This window comes from Ptychodera flava, chromosome 1, assembly GCF_041260155.1.
Source record: "Ptychodera flava strain L36383 chromosome 1, AS_Pfla_20210202, whole genome shotgun sequence".
In the NCBI taxonomy this organism is placed as follows: Eukaryota; Metazoa; Hemichordata; class Enteropneusta; family Ptychoderidae; genus Ptychodera; species Ptychodera flava.
Genome location: NC_091928.1, coordinates 61,386,826 through 61,408,998, shown reverse-complemented (window position 1 = coordinate 61,408,998; position 22,173 = coordinate 61,386,826). Strand labels below are relative to the sequence as shown.

The window sequence follows — 22,173 nt, the reverse complement described above, 5'->3', positions numbered from 1 at the left end:
ATGAAGAGGTGTAGCACTTGTGGTTACCGAGTTATGGAAAAATATATATATTTGAGGTCAAAGGTCACCGAGGTCACGTGACATTTTGTCAAAAAAATTGTATTTCTAAGATATCCCCATATACCAAAAATCAGACCTCTAGCTCTATTGGCTCGCTCAAAATTAGATATGCGCATAATTAATGAGGTACAATATGTGGCGTCATAAGGTGTCCCATCATGCCATACATGAAGGCTGTAGCACTTGTGGTTACTGAGTTATGGACAAATATGTATATTTGAGGTCAAAGGTCACCGAGGTCACGTGACATTTTGTCAAAAAAAATTGTATTGCTCAGTTATCCCTCGCTCAAAATTAGATATGCACATAATTAATGAGGTACAATATGTGGCGTCATAAGGTGTCCCATCATACCATACATGAAGGCTGTAGCACTTGTGGTTACTGAGTTATGGACAAATATGTATATTTGAGGTCAAAGGTCACCGAGGTCACATGACATTTTGTCAAAAAAATTGTTTTGCTAAGTTATCCCTATATACCAAAAATCAGACCTCTAGCTCTATTGGCTCGCTCAAAATTAGATATGTGCATAATTAATGAGGTACAATATGTGGCGTCATAAGCTGTCCCATCATACCATATATGAAGGGTGGTAGCACTTGTGGTTACTGAGTTATGGACAAATATGTATATTTGAGATCAAAGGTCATCAAGGTCACATGACATTTTGTCAAAATATCCGAGATATCTGCGTGAACGGATGGACTTACGGATGGACGAACAGACGGACATGACCCAATCTATAAGCTCACTGGACTTCATCCGTGGGGACTAAAAATTGTGTCACTGCATCCTTTTTGCAATATGAATACGATGAGAAACTAAATTTTTATTTTTTGTGGCCTTATACATGGGAGTCTATGGAGATCTGCCTTATACATGGGAGTCTATGGACGTGTAAACTAAAAATATGCAAATTTCACCACGATTTGCCCAAATTTGGGAAAGGTCACTCCTATGCACTTCCATACCAAGTTTCAAATCAATCGGACTTGTGGTTTCAGAGCAGGAGATTTTTTGACCAAAAATGGGAGAAAATTACAAAAAAATTCATGAAAAATAGCAAGTCCAAGATACTGACCCAAGATGTGCACAATCATTTTCATGTCAGCCCAAAGTACTTACATGCTAATTTTTCATGTAATCTGCTCAGTGGTTATTGAGTTTTTTCAATTTTGACTGTTTTTACATTTTTTCACTTAATTTGCATATTTTTGGCAATGACAACTTCATTTGAACAAAATCTCATCTACAGCCCATCATCCATGTACACACCAAATATCAAGATGAAATGTACAGCGGTTTTGGAGTTTTTGATGTTGACGGACAGACATACAGACATACAGACATACAGACATACAGACATACAGACATATACAGACATACAGACATACATACATACAGACATTTCCCTAGCCTATAAGAATAGCTTCCATTGCCATATACCGGTATACATATGGCTATGGGAGCTAAAAACGAAAGTACCTAGTCCAGTTGAATGGACTCTCAAAACAATTATCTCAATGAAGTTCTTTTTCCCAAGGCTTTCTGAATTTTCTATGATAGCTTTAACAGCTCCAGTTACAAATGCATGGCCAGAACGTGGTGTTAGTGCCTTGAAGAGAATAAAAACCAGGCTCAGAAATAGATTGATAAATGATATGATGAATTCTCTTCTTCACATTACAATCAATGGACCAACTGTTGAAAAATCAGATCATATTATTGCAAAAGCTGTTGAAAAATGGCTGACAATGAAAAAAAGAAGTAAATTACATGTACAAGGAAAAGGTGTGAAAGAGGTTGAAGCTGTTTCAAGTGAGTGTACAATTAATGATGTAGTGAACACTCTTGTAGATAAAGAAGTACAATGCAGTGAGCAGGAAATGTTAAGTGCATATTTAGAAGAAATAGGCAATGCAAAGAAAGTGTTTGCTTTAGAGAGTGATGACAGTGACAATGATTCAGCCTTTGATGACACTGACTTGTTTTCTGATAGTGACTGGTAATTTTGAATAAATTGTTAAGAAATGAAAAATACCTGAAGAGTGACCTAATCTGGCTGTCAGTCTTGTTATATGATGTATAAAGCCATGTGCAAGAGCAATCCTGTATCTTAAAAATTCTGACCAAAAACTCATAAAATCGGCCCAGGACGTGCCTGTGCCATGTGTGGTATCACCCATCTTGCTGGTGATGTGACGACTGACGACGTGGTTGGTCCTTCCCATTTTTTCTAAAACCTCTAGTTCCGAGACATTAATGCAAAAACAAACTGCAGCAAACTGTACGATAATAACTCACTCTTCCACCAACCCTCCCGGACGAGCCCCCATTTATGTAACCCAGGTAGTTAAACGTCAGTCAACTAAACCTGGACCCAAGTTCATATAGTCCAATCAACAACGAAGGAAAAGAATGATTATCGCACAATTTGAGTTGCAGTTTACGTTGAGGTTTATTTCTCTACACACTAATGATGATAAAAAGTCTACAATGATTAGCCGGCAATACTGTTTAAACATTCAGAAACTCTAGACACGCCCCTATCCAAGTTCATATCAATTACAGTGTTCACTCAATAGACACTCTCCAGAATTGTTCAGGGTTCAGAGTCCACGTCGATCCTGTTGCTATGGTTACAAATTCCGTGTTGTAACCTCTTCCAGTTCGGGTGGGAAACTGATTCACAAAACGTCCTCCAGACAGTTCTCCTTTGGGATTATCTCATTAGCAGTCCAAACGCTTCCGTCAATGGGTGGTATGTCGGGAAACTAGAAGTTCATAAGCCATGCAAAAAGAGAAGAGCACTTACAAGTTACATAAGCTCTTTGAGTCAGCAGATCGAGATATCAGCTGGATCTTAATCCATGGCATGGCAATGCCATTCTAGTCACTTTATGTCAAGGTGAACAAGTTCATTTTCTGCTGAACTATTGGTATTCAGGAATCAAAACAAAGAGTACAAAACTACTAAACAAATCAATCTATTGCTGTGGAAGCTTGAGATTCAGAATGGCTCACAGTCCAATCGGGAAAGCACATGGCCTCTCCAATTTGCCTCACAATGGGTGTGGTCTCAAACTTCAAAAAATACACCATGAAAACACGTTACAAATTCAGTATTGCAACAAATGTGAAAACCTACCTAGAAGTTCATAAGTCATGCAAAAAGACCAACCACGTCGTCTTGGTTACTGGCAAGAAGAACTAATTCCCTTAGACCGAGTCTCTGCCCGCACAACTACACCACTCCACGCAGTATCTGTCTGCTCGCAGTGCATTGTGGGAGATAACGGCAATCAAGGAATTCCATCTGATTACTTAACTGTCAGATGGGATGGAAGATCAAATCACGTGATCATTACTTCGTAACCGGGGTTACATACATATATATGCACATCTCAGTAACCACAAGTTCTATACCCTCCAATTTTGATAGGATATTAGACCTTAAGATGTCACATCTTGTACCTCATTTATTATGCGCATATGTATTTCTTGGCTGGCCAATACTGCTAGAGGTCTGATCTTTTTTCCCTGATTTAGAACCATAACTTAGACATGCCTCATGTGTTTCAAATTGGGAACAACGACATAGACCTATGTGCCCATAGATCTCAACATATTCACTCCACTGATACTTCTTAATGACCACATTTCCCTGCCCCATCAAGACTAATACTCCCATTACAAGTGGGGACTATGTCATTGTCAATGACTTGTTGAGTTAATGGTTGAATCACAGTATTCGATATTTCTAATTCTGTATTTTTTCAATTTTATATTCTGAATAAATACATTAAAACATATTTCACTGTCTCCAGTACATTACATTTAAGTATTTTCACTTCATGACTTTATCCCTTTCACACATGTTCAAATATCTGACCAGAGAACAAACACTAAATAGTCCAGGATGGGAGCTACAGTGTCATTGACGATATTTTTCATGTACGGAGCCATAACTCAGGCATGTCTCAACTGATTTTATTCAAAGTTGGTACAAGGACATTGACCTATGTCATGCATATCCGCATTGATTTGTTTTGTGATACGATCCAATATGGCCACCGTGCAGCCATTTTGTTATGATTTTTCCATGAACAGAGCCATATCTCAGGCACATCTCAACCGATTTTATTCAAAGTCACGTGTACAAGGACATTGACCTATATCATACATATGCACTTCAATTTGTTTCACGATATGATCCAATATGGCCGTATGCCGGCCATTTCGTTTCAATTTTTTATGTACGGAGCCATAACTCAGGCATGTCTCAACCGATTTTATTCAATGTTGGTACAAGGACATTGACCTATGTCAAGCATATCAACATTGACTTGTTTTGTGATACAATCCAATATTGCCACATGGCAGCCATTTTGTTACGACTTTTTTCATGAACTGAGCCATGTCTCAGGCACATCTCAACCAATTTTATTCAAAGTTTGTACAAGGACATCGACCTATATTGACCTATATTGACATATTTCCACGAGTATCATTCAAAGTTGGCACAAGGACATTGACCTATGTCATACATATGCACATCAGTTTGTTTAACGGCATGTAGCAGTATCATGTCAATTATTGAATTTTCATAATTAGTCTGATATGTCATGAAATACTGCATCAAATTTCATGAACCTTGGTACAGATGTTAAGCTAACAATGCTTTAACAGTGAAAAAGACATTTATCAGTGTCAAGTTAATTAATGTGTAATTGCATATGTAATGAACTTAGTGGTATCATTTATATATAGAAATTAATTGCTAGTTTGCATTTACATAATTGAAGTTTTTGTTTTTAGGGTGATAAGTACTGCATCAAACTTTATAAAATATGGTACTGGTGATAATCTGTCAGTGTTAGGATAGGATGCAAAAATGTTTGGCAGCATCCTGTCGATTAAGTACTAATTGATTCATTTTAATGACCTTTTGTATTTAGTATGGCGTCTTACATCGGTTTTATGTTTTCACCACTATGGAACTCATTTTTGGCCATTAAGCCCCATCTGTATCGCAGTATTTTTAATCACAGACCTAATTAATGAAGAGGACTTTCCTCTCAGAGGACTTGTAATTAAAGTACAAGTGGGGACTGTGTCATTGTCAATGACTTGTTTACATCTTTAATCAGCTGCACCTCTCAGTTACACATCACAGGGCAACTCCACTGTAGCCAGACAGAGAAACATAAACAAATCACCACACTTTGCAATGTCATGTATGTTTCTTTTTTATTCCCGATGAACAAGTGAGCGTGAAAGTTCAGGAAGATTTTGAAATTTTTGCTTGTCTAGTCTCAGTGAATGTGCTTGTTAGTCCCAACGGACACCGTCCGGGGGTGACTTATAGGTTTGGTCATGTCCGTGCATGCATGCGTGCGTGCGTGCATGCGTCCGTCCGTCCGTGCATCCGTCCATTCACACAGATATCTCAGGGATGCAAGGAGCGATTTCATTCAAACTTGGTACAAGGATTACCTTATATGTCATACAGATGCACATCGATTTGTTTTGTGATACAATCCAATATGGCCGCCAGGCGCCCATTTTATGTGTGTCTGTCTGTCTGTCTGTCTGTTGGTCCGATATCTCAAAAACGGCTGATCAGATCAGAATCAAATCTGGTAAATAGATTCAGTTAGCGAATGGCAAGAAGTGATTAGTTTTTGGTGGGTGTGGCTTTCATACCTTTTGCTCATTTGCATAATTAATGATTTTAGAAAAAACGGATATATATTAAAAATGACTGCACACAATTTGACGAGATTTGCTACAAATGTTGATCAGACCAAAATATATAGTAGTGGGAACCATTAAGGGATGACATGAAAGATAGTTGCTAGTTTGCATATTTAATGAACTTTCCTAATTAGGGATATATATCTGATTTGACTCGATCAAAATTGACCAAACTTGGTATGTATATTGAAGATACTATAATTGAACATACTTGAAAGTCATCAAGCATTTTAACTTCACCCAATTCCTAATTTGCATATTTAATGAACTTTGCTTGTAAGGGATATATATTTGAATTGACTGGACTAAAGTTGATGAAACTTGCTACATGTATTGAAGCTACTATGATACAACATTCTTGAAAGTCATTAAGCATTTTTACGGCAGCCAATTCCGAATGTGCATATTTAATGAACTTTCCTAATATATCTGAATTAACTTGATTGTAGCCGTTGAAACTTGCTATATACATCAAAGATACTTTCATATAACATTATTGAAAGTCAAAAGACATTTTTACTTCAGCCAATTCCTAATTTGCATATTAAAGGGGAAGTTCACCAAGGATGATTTTTACATATGTGGTAGCTCTGTGGTCATTTACCCAGGAAAAACTATTTTCACCGTTTATAACCCGCAAGATTTTTGACAAAAACGATAAAAATAGTACAGGAAGTTGCCCATGGAATTTGAATCATGGGAAAAAAGCTCCAAGCTTGGAGCTTGCATAATGTGATATGGAAGGGACCATCTCCAGACAGGTATGGCCCCCACATTGTCCACTCACAGTAACACAGTAGTAAACAGCAACACAAAATCTGACAGTGGACAGTTTATTATAAGTGAATCATCGTTTATGCAAGGATACTCAGTATAAACAAAAGTTATGTAAATACGCAAAGCCTGGTTTAAGCATGGGTGAGTGGGCAATGGCATACCCATGGGAAAATGGTCCCTTCCATATCACATTATGCAAGCTCCAAGCTTGGCGCTTTTTCCCATGATTCAAATTACATGGGCAACTTCCTGTACTATTTCTATCGGTTTTTGTAAAAAATCTTGCGAGTTATAAATGGCGAAAATAGCTTTTCTGGGGTAAGTGACCACAAAGCTAGCACATATGTAAAAATCATCCTTGGTGAACTTCCCCTTTAATGAATTTTCATAATTACGGATATATATCTGAACTGACTTGATCAAAATTGATGAAACTTGCTATGTACATTAATGACACTATAATTAATATTATTGAAAGTCATTAAGCATTTTCTCTTCAGCCAATTCGTAATTTGCATATTTAATGAACTTTCCTAATTAGGGATATATATCAGAATTGACTTGCCCAAAGTTGACAAAACTTGCTACATATATTGAAGATACTATGATACAACATTATTGAAAGTCATTAAGCATTTTTACTTCAGCAAATTCCTAATTTACACATTTAATGAACTTTGCTAATTAGGGATATATATCTGAATTGACCGGACCAAAGTTGATGAACCTTGCTATATACATTAACCCTTTCACCCCCAGTTCCCTGTATACAGGTCCAACTTTACCATAGAAAACAATGGATTTGGGACAAACCATAGTGGTGAAAGGGTTAAAGATACTATGATACAACATTATTGAAAGTCATTGAGCTATTTTTTTTCAGCCAATTCCTAATTTGCATATTCAATTATCTTTTCTAATTACGGATATATACTGGGATTTACTTGATCAAAGTTGGCAAAACATGCTATGTACATTGATGATTATACCAGGTTAAAACAATATTGAAAGTCATTTCACATTTTCATGTCAGCTAATTTATGATTTGCATATCTAATGAGCTTTCACAGTTCGGCATATGTAGCTTGAAGGACTTGGCCAACGGTAATTACACTTGCTTTATAAAGTGGTGATACGATGACAGAAGTCAAAGAACTTTATTATTTTTATTTCAGCTAATTACATATTTGTATACTTCATTACTTTTAGAATTAATCGGCGGTGAATATTGTTCATTATACTGATCATATTACTTTCAATGAAGTTGCAAACATGTGGCAAAGGTTCAAATTTACATATAATACAATATATAATGAAACACGTGAGCATTTTCAGTTCATATCTGGTATTCAAAGTTGGTACAAGGACATTGACCAATGTCTTAGATATGCACGTTGATTTGTTTTGTGATACGATCCAATATGGCCGCCAGTCAGCCATTTTTTGCTCACGTGTTTACACACGTGAGCATATGTCACAGCAATGTCTGTCTGTCTGTCTGTCTGTGTGTCCGTGTGTCTGTCTGTCTGTCTGTCTGTCTCTGTTGGTCCAATATCTCAAAAACGGCTAGTCAGATCAGAATCAAATCTGGTACATATATTCAGTTAGCAAATGGCAAGAACTGATTAGTTTTTGGTGGGTGTGGCTTGCATACTTTTTACTCATTTGCATAATTAATGATTTTAGAAAAAAGGGATATACATTAAAAATGACTACACACAATTTGATGAGATTTGCTACAAATGTTGATCACACCAAGATATATCAGCAGTGGGAACCATTAAGGGGTTACATGAAAGATAGTTGCTAATTTGCATATTTAATGAACTTTCCTAATTAGGGATATATGTCTAATTTGACTCAATCAAAATTGACCAAACTTGGTATGTATATTAAAGATAGTATTATTTAACATTGTTGAAAGTCATTAAGTGTTTTAACTTTAGCCAATTCCTAATTTGCACATTTAATGAACTTTGCTAATTAGGGATATATCAGAATTGACTGGACCGACGTTGATGAAACTTGCTACATGCATTTGGAGCTACTATGATACAACATTTTTGAAAGTCTTTATGCATTTTTACTTCCGGGAGGGTCAGCCAAGTCCGAATTTGCATATTTAATAAACTTGCCCAATTTGGGATATATATCTGAATTAACTTGATTGTAGTTGTTGAAACTTGCTATATACATCAAAGATACTGTGAAATAACATTATTGAAAGTCAAAAGACATTTTTACTTCAGCCAATTCCTAATTTGCATATTAAAGGAATTTTCATAATTAGGGATATTTATCTGAATTGACTTGATCAAAATTGATGAAACTTGCTATGTACATTAAAGACACTATAATACAATATTATTGAAAGTCATTAAGCATTTTCTCTTCAGCCAATTCCTAATTTGCATATTTAATGAACTTTCCTAATTAGAGATATATATCTGAATTGACTTGACCAAAGTTGACAAAACTTGCTACATATATTGCAGATACCATGATACAATATTATTGACAATCATTAAGCATTTTTACTTAAGTCAATTCCTAATTTACATATTTAATGAACTTTGCTTATTAGGGATATATACTTGGATTTACTTGATCAAAGTTGGCAAAACATGCTATGTGCATTGATGATTATACCAGGTTAAAACAATATCGAAAGTCATTTCACATTTTCATGTCAGCTAATTTATAATTTGCATATCTAATGAGCTTTCACAGCTCGGCATATATGGCTTGAAAGACTTGGCCAACGGTAATTACACTTGCTATATAAAATGGTGTTACAATGACAGCAGTCAAAGAACTTTAATATTTTTATTTCAGCTAACTACATATTTGTATACGTCATGACCTTTTAGAATTAATCGGCGGTGATTATTGTTCATTATGTTGATCATAATAATTTCAATGAAGTTGCAAACATGTGGCAACGGTTCAAATTTACACATAACTTCAATATATAATGAAACACGTGAGCATTTTCAGTTCATATCTGGTATTACAATGTTTTCATGTACAGAGCCATACTCAGACATTTATCAAGCAAATTTATTCAAAGTTGGTACAAGGAGATTGACTAAATGTCATAAATATGCATGTCAATTTATTATGTGATACGATCCAATACGGCTGACGTGCGGCCATTTTGTTACGATTTGTTCATGTACAGAGCCATAATACTCAGGCATATCTCAACCGATTTTATTCAAAGTTGGTACAAGGACATTGACTTATTTATACATAATGTATGTCGATTGGTTTCACGAGATGGTCCGATATGGCCACATGGTAGCAATTGTGTTATGGTTGTTTCATGTCGAGAGCCATAACTCTAGCAAGTCTCAACTGATCTTATCCAAAGTTGGTACATGGACATTGACTTATGTCATACATATACTTGTTGATTTTTTAAACAGTTTGATCAAATATCACTGCATGGCGGTGATTTTGTTACAATTTTCTAATGTACAGAGCCATAACTCAGACATGTTTCCACCAGTATCATTCAAAGTTGGTACAAGGACATTGACCTATTTCCATAACATAACATAACATTTCATACATATGCTCGTCAATTTGTTTCACGTCCTGTAGCAGTAACATGTCAATTATTGAAGTTTCGTAAGTAGGCTGATATGTCAAGAAATACTGCATCAAATTCATGAAACTTTGTACAGATGTTAAGCTCACATTGGTTTAACATTGAAAAGATATTTTTTAATGTCATTTTAATTAATTTGTAATTGCATAAGTAATGAACTTTCCTAATTAGAGTGATATAGCCACAAATTAATACAATGTCAAATTTGATGAAACTTGATACAGATGTTGATCTCATAGTGTTGTAAATACTGCATCAAACTTTATGAAATATGGTACCAGTGATAATATGTTAAGTGCTAGGATTGTATGCAAAAATGTTTTGCAACATCCTGTTGATTAATTCCTAGTTGACTCATTTTATGAACTTTAGGATGGTGGCCTACATTGGTTTTATGTTTTCATCACCATGGAACTCATTCTTGTCCATTGAGCGCCATCTGTAACAAAGTATTTTTATCACAGACCTAATTAATGAAGAGGACAAGTGGGGACTGTGTCATTGTCAATGACTTGTTTACAACTTTAATCAGCTGCACCTCTCAGTTACACATCACAGGGCAACTCCACTGTAGGACAGACAGAGAAACAAAAACAAATTAAAGTACCCATTAACAAGTGGGGACTGTGTCATCAACGATGACTTGTTAAACAATGTTGGGAATTCCTTATTGGACACAATGATAAGTTTTCTGTTGCTAACAACGGTCTAATCATTACAATCCTTGTTCTTACAAACGAATAGAATGATGAAATACTGTCTGGGAAGATTCTCATCACAATACCTCAAAAACTCTCAAAAACAGAAGGAAAGAAAAAGTACTAGTGCTGTTAGTACTAGTGCTACACCTTTAAAAATACCTTAAAGGTAAAAACAGAAATAATAGTGAAACACTTTGTCTAAATGGGATAAAGGAAATAAGCTACAAGTACATCATAATCATGTTTGCGAGTGTTTCAGTGAAAAGGATGCCTTGTAACAAACCGTATTTTTTTTTTTACATTGATGTAATTAGAATCGCTATGTTGAAAAGGTTCTTGCACCATTGAGTCCAATCAGGAACTCCACAAATACATTTACAAAATGTATTTTGAACATGTAAGTTTTATATGATGCTGGTCTAGCTGGTCAATTCGCAAAGCTACCTGATTTTTCATGCTCACTTGTTCATCACGAATAAAAAAGAAAGATACATGACATTGCAAAGTGTGGAGATTTGTTTATGTTTCTCTGTCTGACATGCATGGAGTGGCCCTGGTGTGCTGTGTAACTGAGAGCATGTAGCTGATTAAAGATGTAAACAAGACTACATCAAGCCCAGTGTGTTAATGTCATAAAATTGCTGATACACATCGATTAAAACATTACCATGGTTAATAAAGTTCTGCAGCTTGATCGAATTTCACTGTAATCATGTGAATTATAATCTATGTTTTGAATGATATTAACCTCATTTTCACAATCTCACTTTTTCGATGTTACAAAGCACAGTCCCTCCACCAAACGGTCGGGAAGCGATATTGTCAAAACTTGCGAACGAGGGGATTAGCTGGTAGGATGCGCGTTGCGCTGGTCTTCGCTGTTGATGACGTCACACCAGCTGTAGCGTCCCCTCAAAGAGTGGGTACGGTGGTGTCATCTTTGACGAAGAAACTAGCCTGAATTGGCCGTAAAGTATACAGCTACTTTGAAACGTCAGTATATTCTCGATAAGCAATATTTCTTGATGAGGAAAGTGGGTGATCTTTTTATTCCTAATCGATTTTCAGCGCTAAATCGGCGTTTGATTACGCTATCGTGTGTAGGTCATTTTCATTGAATTGCGTCTTTCATAACTTAGCCGGCTATTGAACCACTCTTTTTTGGGAGTGGAGATTAACCGAGCGGTTCTGTCTCTGGCCTCTCAGCTAGGCGACTGATGCCGTATGTTGTGGGTTCGAATCCGATTGAAAACTAGCCGTATTTCATAATGTGTCAGGAGAACGTGAATTTTTGTTCGCTCTACACTGCAAAATTCTGATGGTCTGTTTCATTCTGATGTCTGTTCTTGTGATTAAAGTATACGTAAAATAAAATTGACGAACCCAGTTTTTGAATAAAGGTTTATAATGAGATGCAAACTGATAGTTTATTGTGTAATGCTTTGCTCCGCAATTTAGAAAATGGCGTCCACTGACAATCTGTGTTCATTGTATGAAGAATCGAAATATTCATGGTTTTTAGTCCCCGCGGACGAAGTCCGGCGGGGACTTATAGATTGGGTCCCGTCCGTGTGTCCGTCCGTCCGTCATCAACAGTTTCTCAGACACTGCTAAACTAATTTTGTTCGAACTTGGCACAATGGCAAAGCACTATGACCTACAGATGCACATCGATTTATTTTGTGATACGATCAAATATGGGCGCGAGGCGGCCATTTTATTGCGATTTTTCATGTCTTTGGACCATAACTCAGACATCCTTGAGAACATTCTGCTCAAACTTGGCACAAAGGCATAACACTATGGCCTACATATGCTTGTCAAATTATTTTGCGGTATGTTTCAATATGGGCGCGTGGCGGCCATTTTGTTGCGATTTTTCATGTCTTTGGATCATAACTCAGACATCCTTGAACAGATTCTGTTCAAACTTGCCACAAAGGTATAACACTATGGCCTACATATGCATGTCAAATTATTTTGTGATACAATCCAATATGGCCACGAGGCGGCCATTTTGTTTGCAATTTTTCGTGTCTTTGAACCATAACTCAAAGATCCTTGAACCGATTCTGTTCAAACTTGCCACAAAGGTATATCACTATGGCCTACATATGCATGTCAAATTATTTTGTGATACAATCCAATATGGGCGTGAAGCGGCCATTTTGTTGCGATTTTTCATGTCTTTGAACTATAAGTCAGACATCCTTGAACCGATTCTGTCCAAATCTGGCACAAAGGCATAACACTATGTCCTACATATGCATGTTGAATTATATTGCGATACGATCCAATATGGGCGTGAAGCGGCCATTTTGTTGCAATTTTTAGCTACTATAGACTATAGTCTATAGAAGCTATTGGGATGGGTATCCGTCCGGCGTCCGTCGTCAGTCTGTATGTATGTATGTATGTATGTATGTATGTATGTATGTATGTATGTATGTATGTATGTCCGTTTGTGAGGCGTCCGTCCACTCAAATATCTTGAGAACCGCAGTACTCACTGATTTGATATTTGTTGTGTAGATGAAAAATATGATTTTGAGAAACTATTTTTTTTAATTTTTTGATATTGCTGAAAATAGGCAAATTAATGCCAAAAAAGGTGTTTTTGGTAAAAAATCTTCTTCTTCATAACCGCTGGTCAGACAGCTTTGTTATTTGGTATACAGGTCCCTAGGGATAACCCAACTTAGATTTGTTCAAATTGTGATGAAATATGCTAATGTGTATTTTTAAGGAATTTTTTTGTCATTTTGGTCAAAATTTGACTTACATTGTATGTAATTCTTGTACTGTATAAACCCTATCAATTCACCCAGAAAAAAATAATTAATATGATTTTAAATAATTGAATTTTAGTGTGGAATTATCAGAACGTTCAACTTTTTTTGACAGTTCATAGTGAAATGCTTACCATCTTGGAGGATTAAAACATGTAAAGGCAACTTTCCTGAATCCCAACTTTGATATATTCTGAACCACCATTTATGTTATCTAAAAGAAATTGCTCATAATAGTTTGTCAGGATAGGGTGGTCAAATAAATAGAGATAGAGAAAGTTCTAATTTCCATTTATGGTTGACTTGGTAAGGATAAAATAAGATTACTTTTGAGGAAAAAAATAGAGTGGTCAATTAAAAGAGTGGTCAAAGTGATAGGGTTTTTATGGTAAAGCTGGGCTGTAAGATTCCTCATGTGCTATTTATAGCAATTATGCAATCTGTGTAAACAGTGCAATGAAAGACTTAGTGTAACATGATTCCTTATAATGCTTTTGATGATCTTGAACTTCTTAAGTTACAAACATTTGTCTCTTCAGTGTGCTTTCTCTGAGTCATACAGTCTCAACTTATTCAACAGAACTTACTTACAATGTTAATTTGAAAGTTAAAATGTGCTTGGTTAATAGGATGAAAATACAGATATAGATAACCAGCTGAAGATTCTTTATAACCTGACAGATATGCTGTTTTATTATGACGTAAACTTGATTTAAGCAAGTCTTGTTTACTTTAATTAGAATGTAATTAACTCTCGTTTATTTGCTATTATAGACTAATATAGTCTGATGAAATATGCAAATCTGTATTTTTACGGAATTTTTTTCCATTTTTGGTCAGGCCATCCTGAATGAGCTATCAAAGATATCCACCTTCTTCATCAATACATGTGTCACAAAAGGTTATTCTCTACATAACACAGCAGAGCTCTGTCAACTGTTGAGTCGCTTGTTTTTTCAAAACCGCTGGTCAGACAGCTTTAATATTTGGTTTACATGTCCTTAGGTGACCTTTGTGAGATGATTTCATACAGTCAGGAAATACTTAATTTTGTATCCATGTCTATAGTAGCTTCAGGGACTTTGGCCCTATGTTTCATGTCTTTGGACCATAACTCAGACATCCTTGAACAGATTCTGTTCAAACTTGCCACAAAGGTATATCACTATGGCCTACATATGCATGTCAAATTATTTTGTGATACAATCCAATATGGGCGTGAAGCGGCCATTTTGTTGCGATTTTTCATGTCTTTGAACTATAAGTCAGACATCCTTGAACCGATTCTGTTCAAATCTGGCACAAAAGCAAAACATTATGTCCTTCATATGAACACCAATTTACTTCGTGATATGATCCAATATGGCCAACAGGCGGCCATATTTTTGCGATTTTTTCATGTCTTTGAACCATAACTCAAACATCCTTGAACCGATTTGGTTCAAACTTGGCACAAAGGCAAAGCACAATGGCATACATATGCATGTATCAATTAAGCTTGCGATAGGATCCAATATGGCTGCAGAACTGCCATTTTGTTGGAATTTTGCATGTCTTTGAACCGTAATTCAAAGGTCATTACACCCATTTTGTCCAAACTTGGCACAAAGATCAAGCACTATGGCATACATATACATGTCAATTTACTTCATGACATGTTCCAATATGGCTGCCAGATTGTCATTTTTTTCCAATATCGTTGTCAGATGGTCATTTTTGGATTTTTTCATGTCTTTGAGGCTTAATCATATGCAAATATTCTTTAACCAATGTTGTTGAGACTTGGTACAAAGATAAAGTACTATGGCATACATATGCATGTCTACTAATTTTGTGCTATGATCCATATGGTCATAGACGGCCATTTGATTAAAATTTTGGTGTGATTTTTAGCTACTATAGACTATAGTCTATAGAAGCTATTGGGATGGGTATCCGTCCGGCGTCCGTCGTCAGTCTGTATGTATGTATGTATGTATGTATGTATGTATGTATGTATGTATGTCCGTTTGTGAGGCGTCCGTCCACTCAAATATCTTGAGAACCGCAGTACTCACTGATTTGATATTTGTTGTGTAGATGAAAAATATGATTTTGAGAAACTATTTTTTTTAATTTTTTGATATTGTTGAAAATAGGCAAATTAATGCCAAAAAAGGTGTTTTTGGTAAAAAATCTTCTTCTTCATAACCGCTGGTCAGACAGCTTTGTTATTTGGTATACAGGTCCCTAGGGGTAACCCAACTTAGACTTGTTCAAATTGTGATGAAATATGCAAATCTGTATTTTTAAGGAATCTTTTGTCATTTTTGGTCAAAATTTGACTTACATTGTATGTAATTCTTGTACTGTATAAACCCTATCAATTCACCCAGAAAAAATAATTAATATGATTTTAAATAATTGAATTAATTAGGAAATCATCAAAGCCAAAATAATTTTAGTGTAGAATTATCAGAAAGTTCAACTTTTTTTGACAGTTCATAGTGAAATGCTTACCATCTTGGAGGATTAAAACATGTAAAGGCAACTTTCCTGAATCCCAACTTTGACATATTCTGAACCGTCATTTATTGTGCCCTGTGTGTTATCTAAAAGAAATTGCTCAAAATAGTCAATAGAGATGGAGATAGAGATAGAGATAGAGATAGAAAAAGTTCTAATTTCCATTTATGGTTGACTTGGTAAGGATAAAATAAAATTACTTTTTGAGGAAAAAAATAGAGTGGTCAATTAAAAGAGTGGTCAAAGTGATAGGGTTTTTATGGTAAAGCTGGGCTGTATAAAGATTCCTCATGTGCTATTTATAGCAATTATGCAATCTGTGTAAACAGTGCAATGAAAGTGTAACATGATTCCTTATAATGCTTTTGATGACCTTGAACTTCTTAAGTTTCAAACCTTTGTCTCTTCAGTGTGCTTTCTCTGAGTATGTACAGTCTCAACTTATTAAACAGAACTCAATGTTAATCAAAGATATCCACCTTCTTCATCAATACATGTGTCACAAAAGGTTATTCTCTACATAACACAACAGAGCTCTGTCAACTGTTGAGTTGCTTGTTCTTTCAAAACCGCTGGTCAGACAGCTTTAATATTTAGTTTACTTGTCCGTAGGATGACCTTAGTGAGATAATTTCATACAGTCAGGAAATACTTAATTTTGTATCCATGTCTATAGTAGCTTCAGGGACTTTGGCCCTATGTTTTTATGTCTTTGAAACATATTAACATAGGTCACTGTCCCTCGATGGACTGATTTTGTTCAAACGTGATACGAAGATAAAGTACTATGGCTGCATTCTTGTGCACATTAATTTGTTTCATTATATGATCGGAAATGGCTGATTATACAACAACATACCCGATCCCATACCATTTCGAAAATTCCACCAAACCATGTGTATAGTATGTGCCATCATGACACTGGAGGCAGAGGGCATCGTTATGTGTGATGTAATCAAAAGTTCCTTGAGTGGTCATTACCGGCAGAGATGAGTCATTTATTGAACGTTCCTCAGATTACTTTATTATGCAAGTCACAGGCCTGATGTACCCGTTGCATCAATGTCATTCCACAGCTACCTAGACCACAGCTACCTATTGTATAGACACCAAAGATTATAACAAAATGGACAAGCGGGGACTGTGTCATCAACGATGACTTGTTCGTTTTGATGATTGGTCAAATAAGTTTGATTTGGACCTATTTATCTGATTGAAAGCAATTTCAACTTATTTTAGCTATTCAATAACTGCAAAGCAAAGTATAAAGGAAGGATAGAAAAGCAGATAACCCAAATTCGGCCAAACGCCTGTTTTTGCGACCCTCACGGAGTCAATGTTTCATTCTTTGAAATCTGTTTTGATTGCTGTGCCTTGCGTACTACATGGTATTTAAACGTAGATTTTCTTGATTTTGGTACTTGTAACACCATTTAATGTGTCATGAAGCCCTATCGGGCCATGTGCTCAATGTGTGACACATGCAGGTCAGACTCCCAGTAGTTGTAAAACAATGCCGCTACGAATAGGAAAATTTACATTGAAGAAAGGTCATTTTTGTTTCGACGTCCTATGACCTCGAAAACCGCTGGCTCCATGCACTTATGCACTCATTTTTCGCGGACGGGGCATGTGAACTTCGTTTTAAACTTAAAGTTATACAATCGGAACACTGTAGACCTCTTCATTCTGTTCCTCTGAAATGGTGTTGAAATCGATGTCTTGTCATCAAGAGAAATGAAATCATGGTCGTAATCATTACATGCATGTACAGGGCTCGAAATTAGCGGTAGTCCCGCGTCCACTGACTACCAACTTTTCCCTGGGGCTACCAAAACCCATGAAATGGTAGCCCACACGGACTACCAAAGCCTGGAACATGAATTACTTGGCGTGCAATGTCCGTCACTTTGGGACGAGCTAAATGCAGTCAACATGCAGTTTCATTTGTTTGAAGCAATTATCATTTCATCCGTGAAGAGTTTTTTCTGGTGACTGTTAAGATTTCCATTGTTATGTTGTTGCTTTCACAAAATGCCGAGCGTTTAATACCAGAATGTTGAGTTGCTTTTCCGTGTGTAGTTTTTGCATGCCAGTTCACACTATGCTGTTGGTCGGCAGCATACAAGACGTACTTGTGTCAAGTTTTGGGGTTTTGATGCTGAAATTTCACAAAACTGTCACTTACTTCTGTATCAAGAGATAGTAATATAAAACCACAGTGTGATAAAACACTGTGTCAGGAGTTTCGCTGTCTTTTATTATTATTATACTTTATTGTCCTAAAAAGGATAATCACCTTACAGCTCAGAGGATAAAAATAACGACCTGACAGACATAAAAAACAAAAACAAAACAAAACACAGACTAAGTCAGAAAACACACGAAAAAAAATACACTTCAGAGATTGAGTCTCTTAATGGCTGTTTGAACAAAGCTCTTGCTGTACCTTAATTTGTTACATTTCAAGCAGCGAAATCTCCTTCCTGAAGGCAATAATTCAAATGAGGAATACAAAGGATGCTTTACGTCAGTAGTGATTGCTTGTGCTTTGCGCATTATTACATGCCTCGTATATCGAACGTCGCGCGCTCCATAGGATTCAATGGTAACTTGCCGATGACGTCGCGGGCCGCATAGTCATCACTGGACTGAAAGTGAACCGGAACTATTTTTTAACTTGAAAACTTTTGGACGTAAAAGTCTTGAAATTTCATGTTTTGCACAGAAAATCCGGTTTTTGGAAAATTTCGCATAAAAATATTGATAAACCGCACAACAGTAGTTTAAATATATCAATGCGCCATTTGATGATGAAAATCGTTCTATTTTTAACCGTTTTTCGTCTAAAATGAAAATAAATCATTTGACTATAATTTGCCAATAAACGTAAATATTTTTGGTGCAAACTGAGTAAGAGAGGCATGTAATAAAAACATTATAGCCCAAACAAGGGACTATGTACCCTCGGGGCAGGAGACCATTTGCCCTCCTTACGTTGGGCAAATGGTCACCTACCCTCGGGCACATAGTCCCATGTTTGGGCTATAATATATAGTATTGCACTATCCATGAGCACTGAAAGGGACGGAGTGGGTCTACCAATTATCTTAGCAGCAGTTTGCGAGATTTTTAACAACTTATTGCGATTTACGGTAGAGAGCAACGAAAAGTAGCAGACATTGCAATAAGTCAGAAGTGATTCAATAATACTCCGATATAGTAAGAGTAACAGATGTGAATCCACATCAAAGGAACGCAGCCTCCTAAGCACGTGCAACCTCTGCTGACATTTCTTTTGAAGGGCTGTTGTGTGATGACTAAATGAAAGTTTACTGTCGAGAATTACGCCAAGGTACTTGAAAAAGGTCACTTGTTCAACAGGTTCTCCATCAATACAAATCGGGTCATTTTGGTCAGGAACCTGACGAAAGTCGATTTTATCTTGTTGATCAGTATCAATGTATTACGTTCTGTATAGAGAGGCTCGGGTGTAACAAGGCATGCCAGTTCATAAAGATCATGAAAATATTTTTTTTTCTGTTTTTCTTTACTCAAGTTACAATTTCTTTGGATGTGTAAGCCGATTTTGAAAGTGACAGAAAGTGTTAAAATGTACATGAATTAGCATAAATTAAGCGTTCGTGACACGTAACATGGGGTTTCTCGAGTTGAAGCCCTACTTTTACTGCTATTTTGTGTTTCTGAACCGGGGCTTGTACTCGGAAGAGTACAGTATCCCTAAACTAAAATATTCATGGACTACCAGCCATTGTCACTGGGCTACCAACTTCAGAAAATGGTAGCCCAAGTGGACTACCAGGGTAAAAAGTTAATTTCGAGCCCTGATGTATATTGGTAGTGACTGCAAGTGTAGGCTAGTCAAACGCAACCAGCACGTGTAAATACGAAACACAGCCTATGTAACACATGCGCATTGTACTTTAGTTCATTGCATGTCAGGTAAAAATGGTGTCATCGTTTATGCTAATGTTAGACCAAGCCGCGATAATCTCTTTACGCGAATAAACAGTGTAGCAGAATCGCAAAGCGCATCAGGACAATAGAAATACATTGCGTTTCCCGACCGTTTTGTGGAGGGACCATGTACAAAGTGACAGTCCCTAAAAATGTTCAGCCATGACCTGAACTTGACCTCAGTGAAAATGGTGGAATTCTTTTATTGATACTATTTGCATGGATTCTTTTTTCAGCTCCTGAATCTTTCTTGCTGTTCAGTCAAAAGCGTTCTGTGAGTCGCCTGACACTCAGTGAGAATGAGTGTCCTGATGTGATTTTACCAATCCATGGACTCAGAAATATCAGAGATATTGACTATGACTACAAAACCAAAAAAGTCTACTGGGTGGATGGAAAAACAAAAACAGTCAAAAGATCAAAAGACAATGGATTAGAGGTGAGATATAGAGATTAATTGCTGTATTGAATACAGCTTTTTTAGTTCATATGCAGTGTCTATTCAAAGTGTTAAAATCATACACATGCAAGGAAATGTCTGTCACTATATGTGATATCATTAAAGGTATATTGTCATGTAAAGTATTATACGAGGTAAAATAGTTGCTTTTTAGTCCCCGCGGACGAAGTCCGGCGGGGACTTATAGATTGGGTCCCGTCCGTGTGTCCGTCCGTCCGTCCGTCCGTCCGTCATCAACAGTTTCTCAGACACTGCTAAACTGATTTTGTTCAAACTTGGCACAAAGGCATAGGACTATGACCTACAGATGCACGTCGATTTATTTTGTGATACGATCCAATATGGGCGCGAGGCGGCCATTTTATTGCGATTTTTCATGTCTTTGGACCATAACTCAGACATCCTTGAGCACATTCTGCTCAAACTTGGCACAAAGGCATAACATTATGGCATTCATATCCATGTCAAATTTTATTGCGATATGTTTCAATATGGGCGCGTGGCGGCCATTTTGTTGCGATTTTTCATGTCTTTGGACCATAACTCAGACATCCTTGAGCACATTCTGCTCAAACTTGGCACAAAAGCATAACACTATGGCTTAAATATCCATGTCAAATTATTTTGCGATGTGTTTCAATATGGGTGCGTGGCGGCCATTTTGTTGTGATTTTTCATGTCTTTGGACCATAACTCAGACATCCTTGAACAGATTTATCAAACTTGCCACAAAGGTATAACACTATGGCTTACATATCCATGTCAAATATTTTGTGATACAATCCAATATGGCCACGAGGCGGCCATTTTGTTTGCGATTTTTCGTGTCTGTGAACAATAACTCAAAGATCCTTGAACCGATTCTGTTCAAACTTGACACAAAGGCATAACACTATGTCCTACATATGCACGTTGAATTATATTGCGATACGATCCAATATGGGCGTGAGGCGGCCATTTTGTTGCGATTTTTCATGTCTTTGAACCATAACTCAGACATCCTTGAACTGATTCTGTTCAAATTTGGCACAAAAGCAAAACATTATGCCCTTCATATGAACACCAATTTATTTCATGATATGATCCAATATGGCTGACAGGCGGCCATTTTTTTTACGATTTTTTCATGTCTTCGAACCATATAACTCAAACATTTTTTGAACCGATTTGGTTCAAACTTGGCACAAAGGCAAAGCACTATGGCATTATATGCATGTATCAATAAGCTCGCGATAGGATCAAATATAGCTGCAGAACTGCCATTTTGTTGGAATTTTGCATGTCTTTGAATCGTAATTCAAAGGTCATTACACCCATTTTTTTGTCCAAACTTGGCACAAAGATCAAGCACTATGGCATACATATACATGTCAATTTACTTTGTGACATGTTCCAATATGGCTGCCAGATTGTCATTTTTTTCCAATATTGCTGTCAGATGGTCATTTTTGGATTTTTTCATGTCTTTGAGGCTTAATCATATGCAAATATTCTTTAACCAATGTTGTTGAGACTTGGTACAAAGATAAA

At 36.5% G+C, this 22,173-nt stretch overlaps 1 protein-coding gene across 2 annotated transcripts in view; it reads left to right on the top strand.

Annotated features, from left to right (window-relative positions):
* LOC139142491 (low-density lipoprotein receptor-related protein 6-like) overlaps positions 1 to 22,173 on the top strand; it is a 216,571-nt gene that overhangs the window by 146,603 nt on the left and 47,795 nt on the right. For both annotated transcript variants that reach the window (XM_070712437.1, XM_070712445.1), the window contains one exon: positions 20,420 to 20,622. In XM_070712437.1, coding sequence (XP_070568538.1) covers positions 20,420 to 20,622 — 203 coding nt within the window. The remainder of the gene's footprint in view (positions 1 to 20,419; positions 20,623 to 22,173) is intronic.